Below are 13,813 nucleotides of genomic sequence, written 5' to 3' on the forward strand. Positions count from 1 at the left end.
CCCAAGGCCTTTGGAATGGCCAGCAACTTCACTTGCACATCAACCAGAAAGAAATTATCGCAGTGCAAAAGGCTCTGACTTCCTTCCAACCCTGTCTTAGGCCAGGGGTCCTCCTTATAAAAACAGACAACACCACAGTAATGTGGTACATCAACAAGCAGGGGGGCACCCAATCTTACCCCCTGTTCAGGTTAGCCATGAGTCTCTGGCTTACAGCCACCTCCATGGGGCTGCACCTAATTGCCCAATACTTACCAGGGATCAACAACACACTGGCAGACCACCTAAGCCGAAACTTACTGGACCCCCACGAATGGCAGCTCCACAGAGAAATCTTTCTGCAAGTCATCCAGGAGTGGGGGAGCCCAGAAGTTGGACCTCTTTGCCTCGCCCCTTAACCACCAGCTGCACAAGTTCTGTACCAGGGAGTATCACCTCTTAGCATAGAAGGTGGGTGCCTTGGCCTGGAGCTCCTTCTTTGTGTACGCATACCCTCCGCTGCCCCTTATTCCCAAGGTTCTGATCAAAATAAGAGAGGAGACACCAAAGGCCATCCTCATTGCTCCAGATTGGCCCAGACAACATTGGTACCCCTTATTATGCAGTTTGATCTTACAGCCCCAAAAGCTGCTTCCCCTGATGTCAGATCTCTTGACCCAGGAGAAGGGGAAGGTACTGCAGCCAGAGTTACAGACTCTCAAACTTTCAGCATGGTTTATACACTAAAAACTAACAAGGAGTCCCTGTTAAGCAAACAGGTCCTGCACATCATCACAGAGGCCAGAAGGCCCTGCACAAGAAAATCATATTCAGGAAAATGGAAAAGATTTTGCTCCTGGAAACAATCTAAAGGGGGCAGTACCTCCCAACCTTCCATCCCTCTCATCCTGGATTAGCTAGCAGAGTTGCTCAATAGTGGCCTCTCTTTCTCCTCTGTTGAAATCCATGCCTCGGCCATCTCTGCCCATTATGATTCAGACCCACCCCTCTTCTCTCATCCTTTGAATAAGGAATTCCTCAGAGGGGCTTCTAATATTAGGCCTCCCAGAAGGCCTCCGACACCACCCTGGGACCTGAATTATGTGTTAGAGAAACTAACCTTACCTCCTTTCGAACCTGCTGCTTCAACAGATTTGAAATACCTCTCTTGGAAGACTGCCTTCCTACTAGCTATCACCTCAGCCAGAAGGGTCTCGGAACTTCAAGCTGTCATAGCTGTCGAGCCCTTCATAATTTTCCATGCAGACAAGAGTCTCCCTGAGGACTAACCCGTCCTTTATGCCCAAGGTGGTATCTGATGTGACCCTTAACCAGGCCATACACCTTCCCACCTTCTTTCCCAACCCTCAAAACAAGGGGGAAATAATTCTACACTCACTAGATGTGCACAGACAACTCAGATACTATCTGGACCGTACTAAGCCATTCAGAAAAACAAACCAGCTTCTTGTAAGCTTTGCCCCAGGGGGAGAGAAGAAGCCCATTTCCAAGCAAACCATTTCCAAATGGATTTCACATTCTATCCATTTCTGCTACAGACTGCATGAGAAACCCATCCCTAAGTCTGTCCGTACCCACTCCACTAGGGCAACCTTCACTTCCACTGCCTTCCTCAGAGGAGTACCATCTACCAGGGGCATCTTGGAAGTGGCCACCTGGACCTCTGTCCATACCTTTACAAAGCATTACCACCTTACCTCTCTTTTCTAAGTCTAGGGCAGGGTTTGCCTCTGCAATTCTGCAGGGCCTCCTGACCCATACCTAGGACTTAACTTATCCTTCCACCCTTTTCCTCTGCTTTGGGAATCCTCCCACAGGTGATGACTGCAACAGTGAAACACGAAGAACATAGTACAGTTGTGTACACTTACCATAAATGTAGATGTTCGAGTGTATTCACTGTTGCAGTCTTGGTTGCCCTCCCTCCATCCCCCATTTAACATCTTCCCCTAGGGGGACACAAGCTTCCCAAGGTGGCTTTTAGCCACCAGGACCACTACTCTCTTTTTCCTTGTGCTTCTGATGGGTTAGGGCAAGAAAAACTGTTCTAATGATGTCAACTGCCTTGCTTTGTAGCACTGACAGCCTGACGTCAGACTACAGGCGACGGCAGCCGGTGCACAAAAACATTGACTCTGGTATTCGGGCTGACCAAGGCCTACTACAGCAGGGATAACCCACAGGTGATGACTGCAACAGTGAATACACTCGAACATCTACAGTTATGGTAAGTGTACACAACTGTACTTTGCAGGCAACCTGCGACTCTGAGTGCATTCATGTGTACCCAGATTAGGATGATTAACTTCTCAGAGCTATGACCAAAGAGTCTGTAATTGAAGCCAAAGACTATTTGTTACATCTCTTCCCATCCTTAGGCATCTCTGTAAACTACACAAAAATGTAATCCAGCTCGTTCTTAACTGTATATTGAATGCCACCTAGACAGCATGAAGTGTGTAGATGGCCTTCATTCAGTAAGAATGTAGGACTTCAGAGCTTCAGTTGAACATCTTTTACTAGGTCTTACGGCCTCAACTGTAGTCATGGATGCATTTCTACATGAGAAATCTCCAGTGGCTACTTTCAGTCCAGTGGTCTCAGAACTCTTACCATCCTGCAACACTAGCAGTCATTACAAAGCAGTGCAAGGCTCATTGGAAATGGTAGCTAACCTCTCCCACAATCTCATCAGGGAGACCATTTGTTATTTCTCCACAGGTGGCAACAATTACCATGGATGCCTTTTATTGGGAGTGGGGGGACATTATGAATGGAGGACTTGGAATTAGACTAAGACCAGTCTTCACATACGTATCCTGGAGATGAGAGCAGTCCTTCTAGTATTGTGGGAATTCCTGGTCCTTTTCCCTCCAGGAGTGATTTTCATTCAGACAGACAATGTGTCTGAAGTGTGGTATTTGAGTAAGCAAGGAGGAAGGAGACGTTCTCTCATTTGCTGAGAGGCCAAATGAGTTTGATAATGAATGATTGCTTTGCATCACTTCCTCAAAGCAACACACATTCTGGGGAAAGCTGACCATCTTACAGACAGGCTTAGCTGATCAATTTTGATGCAGCACAAGTGGCCTGTCAGTCCAGCAGTAGCTCATCAAGTATTCATCAGCTGGAGTCAGCCTTGCTGCATTTCTTTTGCATCACCGACCAACACCAAGTGCAGCAGCTGTTTTGCCTTAATCGTTCTGGAGGGACAGTCACTGAGAGATGCTTTAGACAGTGGTACTCTGGACTTGTCAGTACCTTCATCCCTCTCCTTATGTCGAAGTTCTTACAGAAAGCAGCAACATGCAAAGCTGTAGTCATTGTCATTGCTCCATGTTGGCCACAACAAATTCGGTTTCCTTGCTCGGGCCTCACTCAATGAAGCAGCCATGGCTTCTAAATCCCCATCTGGATCTTCCATCACAACTGTCCAGTCAGCCTCACCCAGACTTACTCAACCTGAAAGTAACAGCTTGGTTTCTCCAGTTCCCTTGATAGCCAGAGATACTCTGTTATCTCAGAATGTAGTTGGCTTTATTTCTCATCTCTGAAGGAATCCTCATGTTGAGTGTACAAAAGCAAATGGAAAAACTTTTCTATATGGGCAGACAGTGATGTCATTGGTCCTTTTTCTGCCTCTATTCCAGTGAGATTATACTGTTTCTTTTGGAGTTATTTAACAAAGCATCCAGTTACTCCACACTAAAAGTACAATGAGCTTCTATATCATATTTCTGAAATGGCAGTGACATTGCTTTTCATAAATTGTGAAATGTCTTTCTGAAATGAACCTTTCTTCCATGCCTTGCTGTAAAGGACCTAGTTCCACTTTGGGACCTAAGTTTTGTCTTGAAAGTCTTGACAACCCCCCCCCCCCCTTATGCCAGCATCATCATCACAGCTGAAATTAATGACCTAGAATACTCTTTGGTTGCAATTTTACCCTGCTAGAAGAGTTTCTGAATTGCAAGCATTGTCCTCCAGTCCTCTATATTAATTTTTAGAAAAAGTCAGAGTACGTATGTCAAGTAATCCTTCCTTTCTCACCAAGATTGCTAAAAAAGATGAATTAAACAAGCCTATATACCTGGTTTTCTTAATAAACCATTCTAGCCTTGGCAAGTATGTTCTTCATACCCTGGATTTCATAGACAGCTGGAATTCTGTTTTCACAATACAAAATATTCAGAAAAGACAAATAGCTGCTCATCTCCTCCTAACAAACTGAGGTTAAGTGTCCAAAGTCACCCTATTCAGTAGTAGTTCATTTGTGTATTCTCCACAAAAAATCTTTTTACCTTTCAGATTGATTGTACAAATTTTTACATGCTTATCATACCATTTTTTCTCTCTAGTTGTAATGTGTGTCTGCACATAATTGTAATGCCTGTTTGTACCAAAATTGAGTACTATTTTCTATGTACTATACAATTTGTGCCAATGATATTATGTATGCTCCTGGAACTTTTCTGACCCGTGGACTTTCCTGGTCAGCAAATGTCAATAATTAAATAATAGTCAATCGAAAATCTCATTCTACATGTCGATCACTACTCTGAAAGTCTTTTTCAGGAATTCTGCTATGGATGAAATGTGTGCTGCAGCAACTTGCTTTACATTACACACCTTTGCCAAACATTAAGTTTGATATATTATGCAGATCCAGGACTTTCTTTGGAGCAGTAATCCTGAAGGGTATCCTGTCATGTCACCCAGTGTTATGGATAGCTTGGGATTCTGACACATCAGTCAGATTGGACAAGCAGGATGACTAGGATATATGGAAGTTATGTCCTTACTGTAACATTGGATCCTTTTTATCCTAGTCTGGCCAAAACAACAGCCCTTCCTCCATCCCTCATCTAAATTGTCATTCTTCTGATGACCTGGCAGGCCATCTGGAAGCTCTTCTGTCCATCTTTCCTATATTCCTCTATCAGCTATGGCCTTCCATTGTTAGTAAATTCAATCTGAAGAAAGTACTTGGCTAAGGAGATTATTAGAGAGAAGGATCTTAAAGGAGCTCTTGGCTTGGAGCACTAGCAGGGCCAAATTTTTATCCAGCAAGCAACTGGTATCTGTCAGTTGTATTGGATGGACTAGATTGAAAGGATTTAGCAATATATTAAGTACATAACTCCTATTTTTTATTGTTTTATATTAATGCAGTCATCTGCAGTAAATATGAGACATACATTTGTGCCAAGTGCATCAGAGATTAGTCATATTCTCTACTGTTTGAATTCAGTTGAATAAACTGTTAAGGTTTCTTGTTGCAATTGTTAGTGTCTTTATTAATGAAATTATTTTTTATGTTATCCACAGAAAGAATCAGAAAAGAGAAGTGTGACTGTACAAGCAGATGATCCGATTTCTTTTATGCAACTCATGGCAAAGAGTGAAATGGCCTCTAAAGAAGACCAGTTCCAGCTTAGTTTGCTGGCAGCTATGGGCAATACACAGAGGAAGGAAGCTGCTGACCCCCTGGCATCAAAGCTAAATAAGGTAGTCTTCATCATTGCCTGTAGTTTAAAGTCAGTAACATTTAGCGATGTCAGGTATTATAAATTATTCTGTTTTAGTCACAAGTAATGTGAAGATAAGCCACAGTAAATTATAGACATAGTTACCTGCACAGGCACATACAAAATCTGCAGTGTGCTCCTCTGTGCTGTTAAATCAAATTTTATTTTATCAGGTAAGATGGAAGTTAGTTTAATAGGTGGTCTTTCACATGAATAAGGATGGTAGTGAAATGTAGTGTGTGTTTCTGGAGAAAAGTCTAGTTTGTAGTAGCTGATTGCTAAGGTGAACCGATTAATCTGGGATTTTGACTTTTTAATTAAAATGGTAAGTTTCCCTACATCTGTCAGCAGAGAAGTAACAAGTAGTAAGGCCTAACTTTAAGAAGCACACATTTAATTTATTCCTGTAGTAATTAGGTATGTGAATTGATCCCGACAGAACAGGTCCATTATCAGCCACAGCGTGGAAAAAAATGTGTACTTAAAAATACAGTCAATAGGAGAAATGAGCCTGGTTATAAACAGCATACTTAAAGTAGAATTTGTAGTTGTAAAAACCTGTTACAGAAGCAGCTGGTAAGTGGTTTAAATTATGGTAGTATGGCGCTTCTTGGAGCAGTTTTGTGAAGAGTAGTTCAAAAGCAGGTAAGTTTGTAGCTTTTGAAATAAAGTAAAGACGTACATTTTTAGAGGCTTAAAAATAAAGTTCATAATCAGTTACAAAGCATAGGCCCAAAAGTTGGAAAAAAGCTTAGTCTCCTGTGGAAGCATTGGTATGTAATAGGGTAAAAAGAAGAACAACAATGAAGTGTGTATGCATTTATATTTGTAGAGGAGAAAGCTGGATGGGGAAGAGAAGTAGATGTAATGCAATATTTTGAAAACTGTAAAGCAGGTAAGTATAGCACCCTTAGACAAACATTTCAAGCGTTTTTCTTCTAGTGATTTTAGTAATGAAGATAGAGAGGTGAAATAATTTTCATTGTGCAGTGTTTTTAATTGAGATTTGTTAGAATTGCATTTAGAGAAGACTCGAGGAAAGAATTAAAGTGATAGAAAAGGGAACGATTTGAAAGTAATGAGTGGTAGTGACTAAAAGGAACAGGATTGAGTGGAGGAAAAGGCGCAACAGTGAATAGTTATAAATGTTCTTCGTGTTTCACTGTTGCAGTCATTACATTTGGGTTGTCTGCTTGCAGGTAGCCCTCAGTTGGCCTGATTAACAAAGTCTTGGGTCCTGCATCGGTTGCTGTCCCTTCTTCCATGACGTCAGGTCATCAGGGGTATAAAACATGCAGCCGACGCCATTACATCCGTCTTTCTTGCCGTGCGGTGCCCGAAGCAGAAGCAGTTCGCAAGTGCAGGTCGGCCGACTCCTCAAATTTTAGTTTTTGAGTTTCAGAACCGAAGTCTTCAATTAAAGCTAAGTACCCCATTGGGGAAACGTTTTCTTGCTCCTTACTGATGTCAGTAAAAGTTAATAATTGCATTGCTTGTGGAAAGCAAATACCTCATAAAGATTTTCATTCTTACTGTATTCCTTGCCTAGGCCCTGACCACGACGTACCTTGCTGTCGGTTTTGTGCTTAATTTAATCAGCGCACTCTCCGTCATCGGTATATTTTCGCCTCTAAATATTTCGGTTCTTGGTTTAATTATCCAGAAATGTCATCGGTTAGACCTCCGACTACCGGGATTCTGAAAAACGCAAAGATAAAGACAGAGACAGGCCGCCGAGGTCCAAAACTGCAGACGATACTTCTCCTAAGCCAGTCGCCAGTTCGCCAGTACTCGTTAGGCGCTTTCGCAGCCCCTGATACCCACTACTTCTGATTCGCAGGCCTATACTGAGACCCATTCGGAGTTCAGTATGCCGCGAGATGCTTCACCTATGGAACCCGTGGGTGTCTCTACCTTGGAAGAGTCTGGAGCCGCTGTGCAGGCACCGGCTTCTGAGGGTATATTTAGGCCTACGGACTTGCATATTAAACCAACGTCTCCTTCTTTACTTAGGCCTAAATCTCGATCCATGTCTAAAAAAACGACGCCCAGGCCACATGCTCAGGCCTCTAGGCCTAAAAAAAAAAAAAAAAAAACAAATGATAAGAATGGCTGAAGATCTAATAACTCTAATCAGGGGTAGCCAATCCCCCCCCCCCCCTTCTAAGAGGCCTAGGACTGAAGTTGATTATGAATCTTCTGATCAGGATTCTGTTTTTTCTGACTGTTCTGATGATCTGAATTTGCCCTTACCTACTTATGAGGATTCTGATGCAGAGGACTCTATTCCCTCTGCTTCCCCCTCCTGAGGATTTTTCTTTTGGGGAAACCTTACATACTCTAAGGGAGCATTTCCACTGGGAAAGCCAGGATTTTCCTGATTCAAAAAAGAGGCTTAGGGATTTCCTTCTTTTACCTCAGCATAGGCCTTTAGCTATTCCTCCTGTACTAGACATTGTTGATGCTTTCTCGGAGTCTAGTTTGGCCCCTGATTCCCTGCCTCCTGCTCCCAGAAAACCTGACAGATACTACAGGGTCCCTGAGTCGCACAAGTTCCTTTTCAAAAATCCTATTGCAGATCCAGACTGTTTCACAGGGACCCAAGGGCATTAAGGCTTCTACTGCTAAAAATTGTACCCCTTCTGATAGAGACTGCAGGGCGCTGGATAGATGGGGTAAGAAGGTTTACACTTCTGCAACCTTGGCCATTAGGGCTTTAAACTGCCAGTTTCATATGTTAAAATATCAGCAACGTGTTATTGGACTGCTTAAACAGAAAATGATGTTGATTCCTGACTGTGTGGAAAATAAAGAATTACAGGATTTAATGCATTCTGCCAAACAAGTTGGAAAACATACTTTGCAATGTGGTTTTGATTCATTAGAGGCCTCTTGCAGGTCTGCTGTTACTAGGTCTGTGCTCAGAAGGCATGCTTTGCTTAAGGAGCAATCTTTGCCTGATCATGTTAAAGCTAAATTGTTGGATGCTCCTTTAAATCAGGACCGCCTGTTTGGCAACAAGGTTGAGGAAGTTCTTAAAAAGATGGAAGATAAAGCTAAATCTATGCAAACTGTTAAAGATTTTTTACAAGTTCAGCCTCCTAGATTTAGTAGGCACTGGCCCTCTAAGAATTGGTCCTTTCCAGCCCCCTCCAGGTCTTCTCAAGCCAAACCCAGACACAGCAAAAACCCCAGGTTTCAGTCCCAGGGGACACACAGAGCTAAGCAGTGGGGGGCCTCCACTTCCAAGTCTGGGAATAATAAGACTCCCCCCATATGTTAAACTGTTTCAATGACTTCCTTTTAAAATTTCCAAGCACTTATCAACTGACTGCCCCTTTGGGGGGAAGATTGCTCTTCATGCAAAGAATTGGGAACTCATTACCCAGGACAAATGGGTTTTAAATATAGTGTCCCAGGGATACAGATTTCACTTCCACACGTTGCCAACACCAAGTGGGTGGCTGGACCTACCACCAAATCAGTGGGCAGAGGCCCAAAAACAAGTACTTTCTCTCTTAAGCATGGGGGCTGTTCAACTGGTACCAGAAGAGGAAAAGGGACAAGGTTTCTACTGGAGACTTTTCCTGGTACCCAGAAAAGACAATTCATGGCATCCTATCCTGGACCTGCCTACTCTAAACACCTTTTTGGAGATTCCAAAATTCAAGATGCTGACTCTTCACCAATTACTTCCTATACTAGGCAAAGATGCCTGGTTGGCAACACTAGATTTAAAAGAAGCATACCTGCACATCCCAATCAGGGAATCTTGCAGAAGATACCTACGCTTCAAAGCAGGCTACATGCACTATCAGTTCTCTGTGCTGCCCTTTGGCTTATTTACTGCGCCCAAGATATTCACAAAGTGCCTAGCTCCAGTTATTGCATTTTGCAGGCGAAGAAATATTCAAATATACCCATACCTGGACGATTGTCTAATTCAGGCAGAAAGTCAGGACATACTTTTGAATCTTCTGGCCTTTGTAAAAAGGGTTCTGACTTGTCTGGGGTACACCATAAACGAAAAGAAATCACACCTGGTACCCTGTCAACAAGTTATATTCCTAGGAGCAAGCTTGAATACAACTTCCCAGATGGCTTTCCTCACGCCAGAAAAGCAAATTTATTTGACAACCTACTTCAAACAAGTGGCCACAAAAACCCTGCTATCTGCAAGACAAATACTGCAAGCCTTGGGGTTCATGCCTCCTGCATTCTTCTAATTCCATATGCAACACTGCTTATGAGGAAACTACAGTGGTATCTAAAAAGCCTATGGTGTCAACATTCTCAAGACCTAGAAACAATGATTCCTATCATACCTTGCCCACGCCTAGAGTTCCTTTGGTGGGCAGAGACCTGCCACCAAAACAAGGGACTACCTTTCACACCACCCCCTGCTGCCCAAACCCTAACAACAGATGCATCAGACTATGCATGGGGAGGCTCACCTGGCAGGGAAGTGCATTCAGGGCAAATGGAACCCAAGTCTAATGCACCTGCATTATCAATCAAAAATAAATGTTAGCTGTACAGAATGCTCTGACATCCTTCAAGGACCACATTCTTCCTGCACAACTAATGGTAAAGACGGACAACACCACTGTTATGTGGTATATAAACAAGCAGGGGGTTATACAGTCTTACCCCCTTTGCAGACTAGCCATGGCATTGTGGAACACAGCCTTGAGCTACCAAGTGCACTTACAAGCTCAATTCCTGCCAGGAAAATTAAATACACTGGCAGACGGACTAAGCAGAAACCTCATGGACCCACACAAGTGGAAACTGGAACCAAGGATTTTCAACATGTTGACAAGCAAATGGGGGAGCCCAGATATAGACCGGTTTGCCTCTCCCCAGAACTACCAACTGGACAAATTTTGCACAAGGACTCCCCACAAACAAGCCTGGAAAGTGGATGCTCTGTCCTTCAGCTGAAAAAAACTATCAGTCTATGCCTTCCTTCCTCTGCCTCTGCTCTCCAAAGTACTACTAAAAATCAACCAGAACTAAATAGTGGATATTGCACCAAAATTCAAACAATAAAAAATCCAAAGGTGCAATAATGAGAGAATCAGGATCAGAATACCATCCACAATCGACTTTTAGTAAAATATGTACACACGCGCAAAAGCGTTAAATACATAAACGCCTTACAAATTAAACACAGTGTTTTCGTCTTATTGTGTAGACTTCCTCAGATCCTTTTATCTGAGGAAGTCTACACAATAAGACGAAAACTCTGTGTTTAATTTGTAAGGCGTTTATGTTTTTAATGCTTTTGCGTGCGTGTACATATTTTACTAATAAAGTCGATTGAGGATGGTATTCTGATCCTGATTCTCTCATTTTTGCACCTTTGGATTTTTTACTACTAAAAATCAAACAGGACAAACCAAGGATGATTTTGATTGCTCCAGACTGGGGACGCCAACACTGGTACCCCCTCCTGCGCAGTGTGTCACATTTATCTCCATGGCACCTGCCTCAGACTCCTTCCCTGCTGTCTCAGCAGGAGAACCAGATTCTGCACCCTCAGCTTCCAACACTGAACCTTGCTGCCTGGCTAATTACTTAATCTCTCCTTTACTATCCCTCAGCAAACCTGTGATGGATATCATTTTAGAGGCAAGGAGGCCTAGTACTAGAAAATCTTATGCTGAAAAATGGAAAAGATTCTGTGCCTGGAACCAATCTCAAGGGATGAGCACAGCAGCGCCCAATTTACCTCGGATTTTACAATACTTAACTGAGATGCTTCACAAGGGCCTGTCTTTTTCTTCCATTAAAATCCATGCCTCAGCCATTTCAGCTCATTATAACACAGAACCTCCCCTCTTCTCTCATCCACTGCTCAAGCAGTTCCTCAGAGGGGCCAGAAATTTGAGACCACCCAGGAGAGCTCCAACCCCAGCCTGGGACCTTAACTTTGTCTTGGAAAAACTCACTCTACCTCCTTTCGAGCCAGCTGCTACTGCAGACTTAACATTTCTTTCTTGGAAAACAGCTTTCCTTTTAGCAATCACTTCAGCTAGAAGGGTATCTGAATTACAGGCCCTTATGGCAGTGGAGCCTTTCATCATCTTTCATGCGGAGAGGGTGCCCCTCAGAACCAAACCAATCCATCCTTCATGCCCAAGGTGGTATCCAGTGTGGCTCTTAATCAGTCCATCCATTTGCCAGCCTTCTTTCCCAATCCACAGAATAAAGGGGAATGGATACTGCATTCCTTAGATGTGCACAGACAACTTAGATTCTACTTGGACAGGACTAAACCTCAAAGGAAATCTGAACAATTGCTGGTGGCATTTGCTGCAGGGGCAGAGGGGAAGGCTACTTCAAAGCAAACCATTTCTAAATGGAGAAGCCATTGCATTAATTTCTGCTATAAGCACCATGGAAAATCTATCCCCCAGGGGATCAGACCTCACTCCACCAGGGCTGCATCTACCTCTACAGCCTTTCCCAGAGGCGTCCCCACCAGGGACATCCTAGAAGCTGCTACCTGGAGTTCTGTACATACTTTCACCAAGCATTATCATTTGCCAATTTTCTCTAAATCCAGAGCTGGCTTTGTCACTGCAGTCTTGCAGGGCCTTATAGCTGGCCCTAATGCTATCTAAATTCCTTCTTCCAACCATAGCTTTGGGAATCTACCCAAATGTAATGACTGTAACAGTGAAACATGAAGAACATAGTACAGTTGTGTACACTTGCTGTAAATGTAGATGTTCGAGTGTATTCACTGTTGCAGTCCTGGTTACCCTCCCTCCAGCCTCCTAACTTCTTTTGGCTATACCTCTACTTTCCTTTACTATGCTTAAAAGCCTTTTTGGTGTATTTGCTTTTTTGTTGGAGGTATATCTTTGTACTTTTATATTTAATTGCTTCTTATTAGGGGGGGCTCCTGACATTTGGGGCAAGAAAAACTGATGTAATGGCGTTGGCTCCATGTTTTATACCCCTGACAACCTGATGTCATGGAAGAAAGGACAGCAACCGACGAAGGACCCAAGACTTTGTTAATCAGGCTGACTGAGGGCTACCTGCAAGCAAATAACCCAAATGCCAAATGTAATGACTGCAACAGTGAATACACTCAAACATCTACATTTATGGTAAGTGTACACAACTGTACTTTGTGTGTCTAGTAAGGTTAGGTAGGCAGACAGGCAGGCTGTGAGGGGTAGTGGCATGAGTTAGAGGTCATAGGAGAGGGCAAGAAGTTGTACAAACAAATATTTAGTAGTTGATAAACTACTTTCTGAACAGGATCTTTCTATTTTTGAGTGATATTTTGGAAAAGGCAAAAGTTGTTGGCTTTCTGGTGCACAGGACTGAATAAAACAGGTGCAAAGACCACCTACGCTTTTGGCACTGAGGGATGAAGCCCTGACAGCAATGCATGTGACCCACGTTTGAATGGTAGCCTAGGCACTGTATGGAGTGTGGTAGGGAGGATAGGAGTGAACTGCTGTTGTCAGCTCACCCATTTTGGATAGAGGGAGGTAGATGTTACTCGCCACTTGAGTGACACATATAGGGGACAGTAGGCATAGCACTTTCAGAGTTTGAGCCTGCTGAACATGACTGGGACTGTGCATGCAGGTGGAGAGACAAATACTCCTCATGGCTGGCAGCACTAGTGGAGCTCAAGTGAGCCTAGGAAGCAGGAAGGTGATTTCACTGGATCTTGCAGACTGACCTGCTTACCTACAGCTGACTCTTGATATCCTGCGGGAGTAAATTACCTAATTAGGCCCTCCAGACAGGGAATGAATGGGCTGAAGGGCTCTCACTTGGTCTGGAGAGGTTTTCCTTTTTTCTCTGAGAGTGGAACAAACTGGTGGATAACATGACAGAATGGGAGCTACTGAGCAAGACCGAGTGGAATGAAAAAGAAAAGTGAAAGGAAAAAAACATCGGTGCAAGGAAGTGTGAGGCTACATATTCAGACTTACTTACGCAGCCTTCTGAATTGTGTTAAGTGTTTCTTAATGTAAGAACATTACAGAGTACAAAAGGTATAAAGGATGGGGAACATTTTAAATAACATTGTGGTGGTCCTGGTGCAGATAATTACTGCCTTAGTGGGGGGTTTTTTATGTTTTTTTTTGGGTGATTCTGGAGGCTTAAGAAAAACATATGTTGACTTTTTTATTTCTGTATAAAATGAAGTCTGCAGTAATAACTTTCTGACTGATTCCCAGTATGGCTCAAGATAAACATGGTGTAGAGACTGCACTGATCCATCAGTCAAAATTAGTGTTTTGAATTCT

At 43.1% G+C, this 13,813-nt stretch overlaps 1 protein-coding gene across 2 annotated transcripts in view; it reads left to right on the forward strand.

The window, feature by feature from the left end:
• The window catches only part of COPB1 (COPI coat complex subunit beta 1), a 721,336-nt gene that overhangs the window by 481,076 nt on the left and 226,447 nt on the right, over positions 1-13,813 (forward strand). For both annotated transcript variants that reach the window (XM_044082795.1, XM_044082796.1), the window contains exon 16: positions 5,329-5,508. In XM_044082795.1, the coding sequence (XP_043938730.1) occupies positions 5,329-5,508 (180 nt within the window). The remainder of the gene's footprint in view (positions 1-5,328; positions 5,509-13,813) is intronic.

This window comes from Protopterus annectens, chromosome 9.part0 (genome assembly GCF_019279795.1).
Source record: "Protopterus annectens isolate FY-2018-M chromosome 9.part0, PAN1.0, whole genome shotgun sequence".
Taxonomy (NCBI): Eukaryota; Metazoa; Chordata; order Ceratodontiformes; family Protopteridae; genus Protopterus; species Protopterus annectens.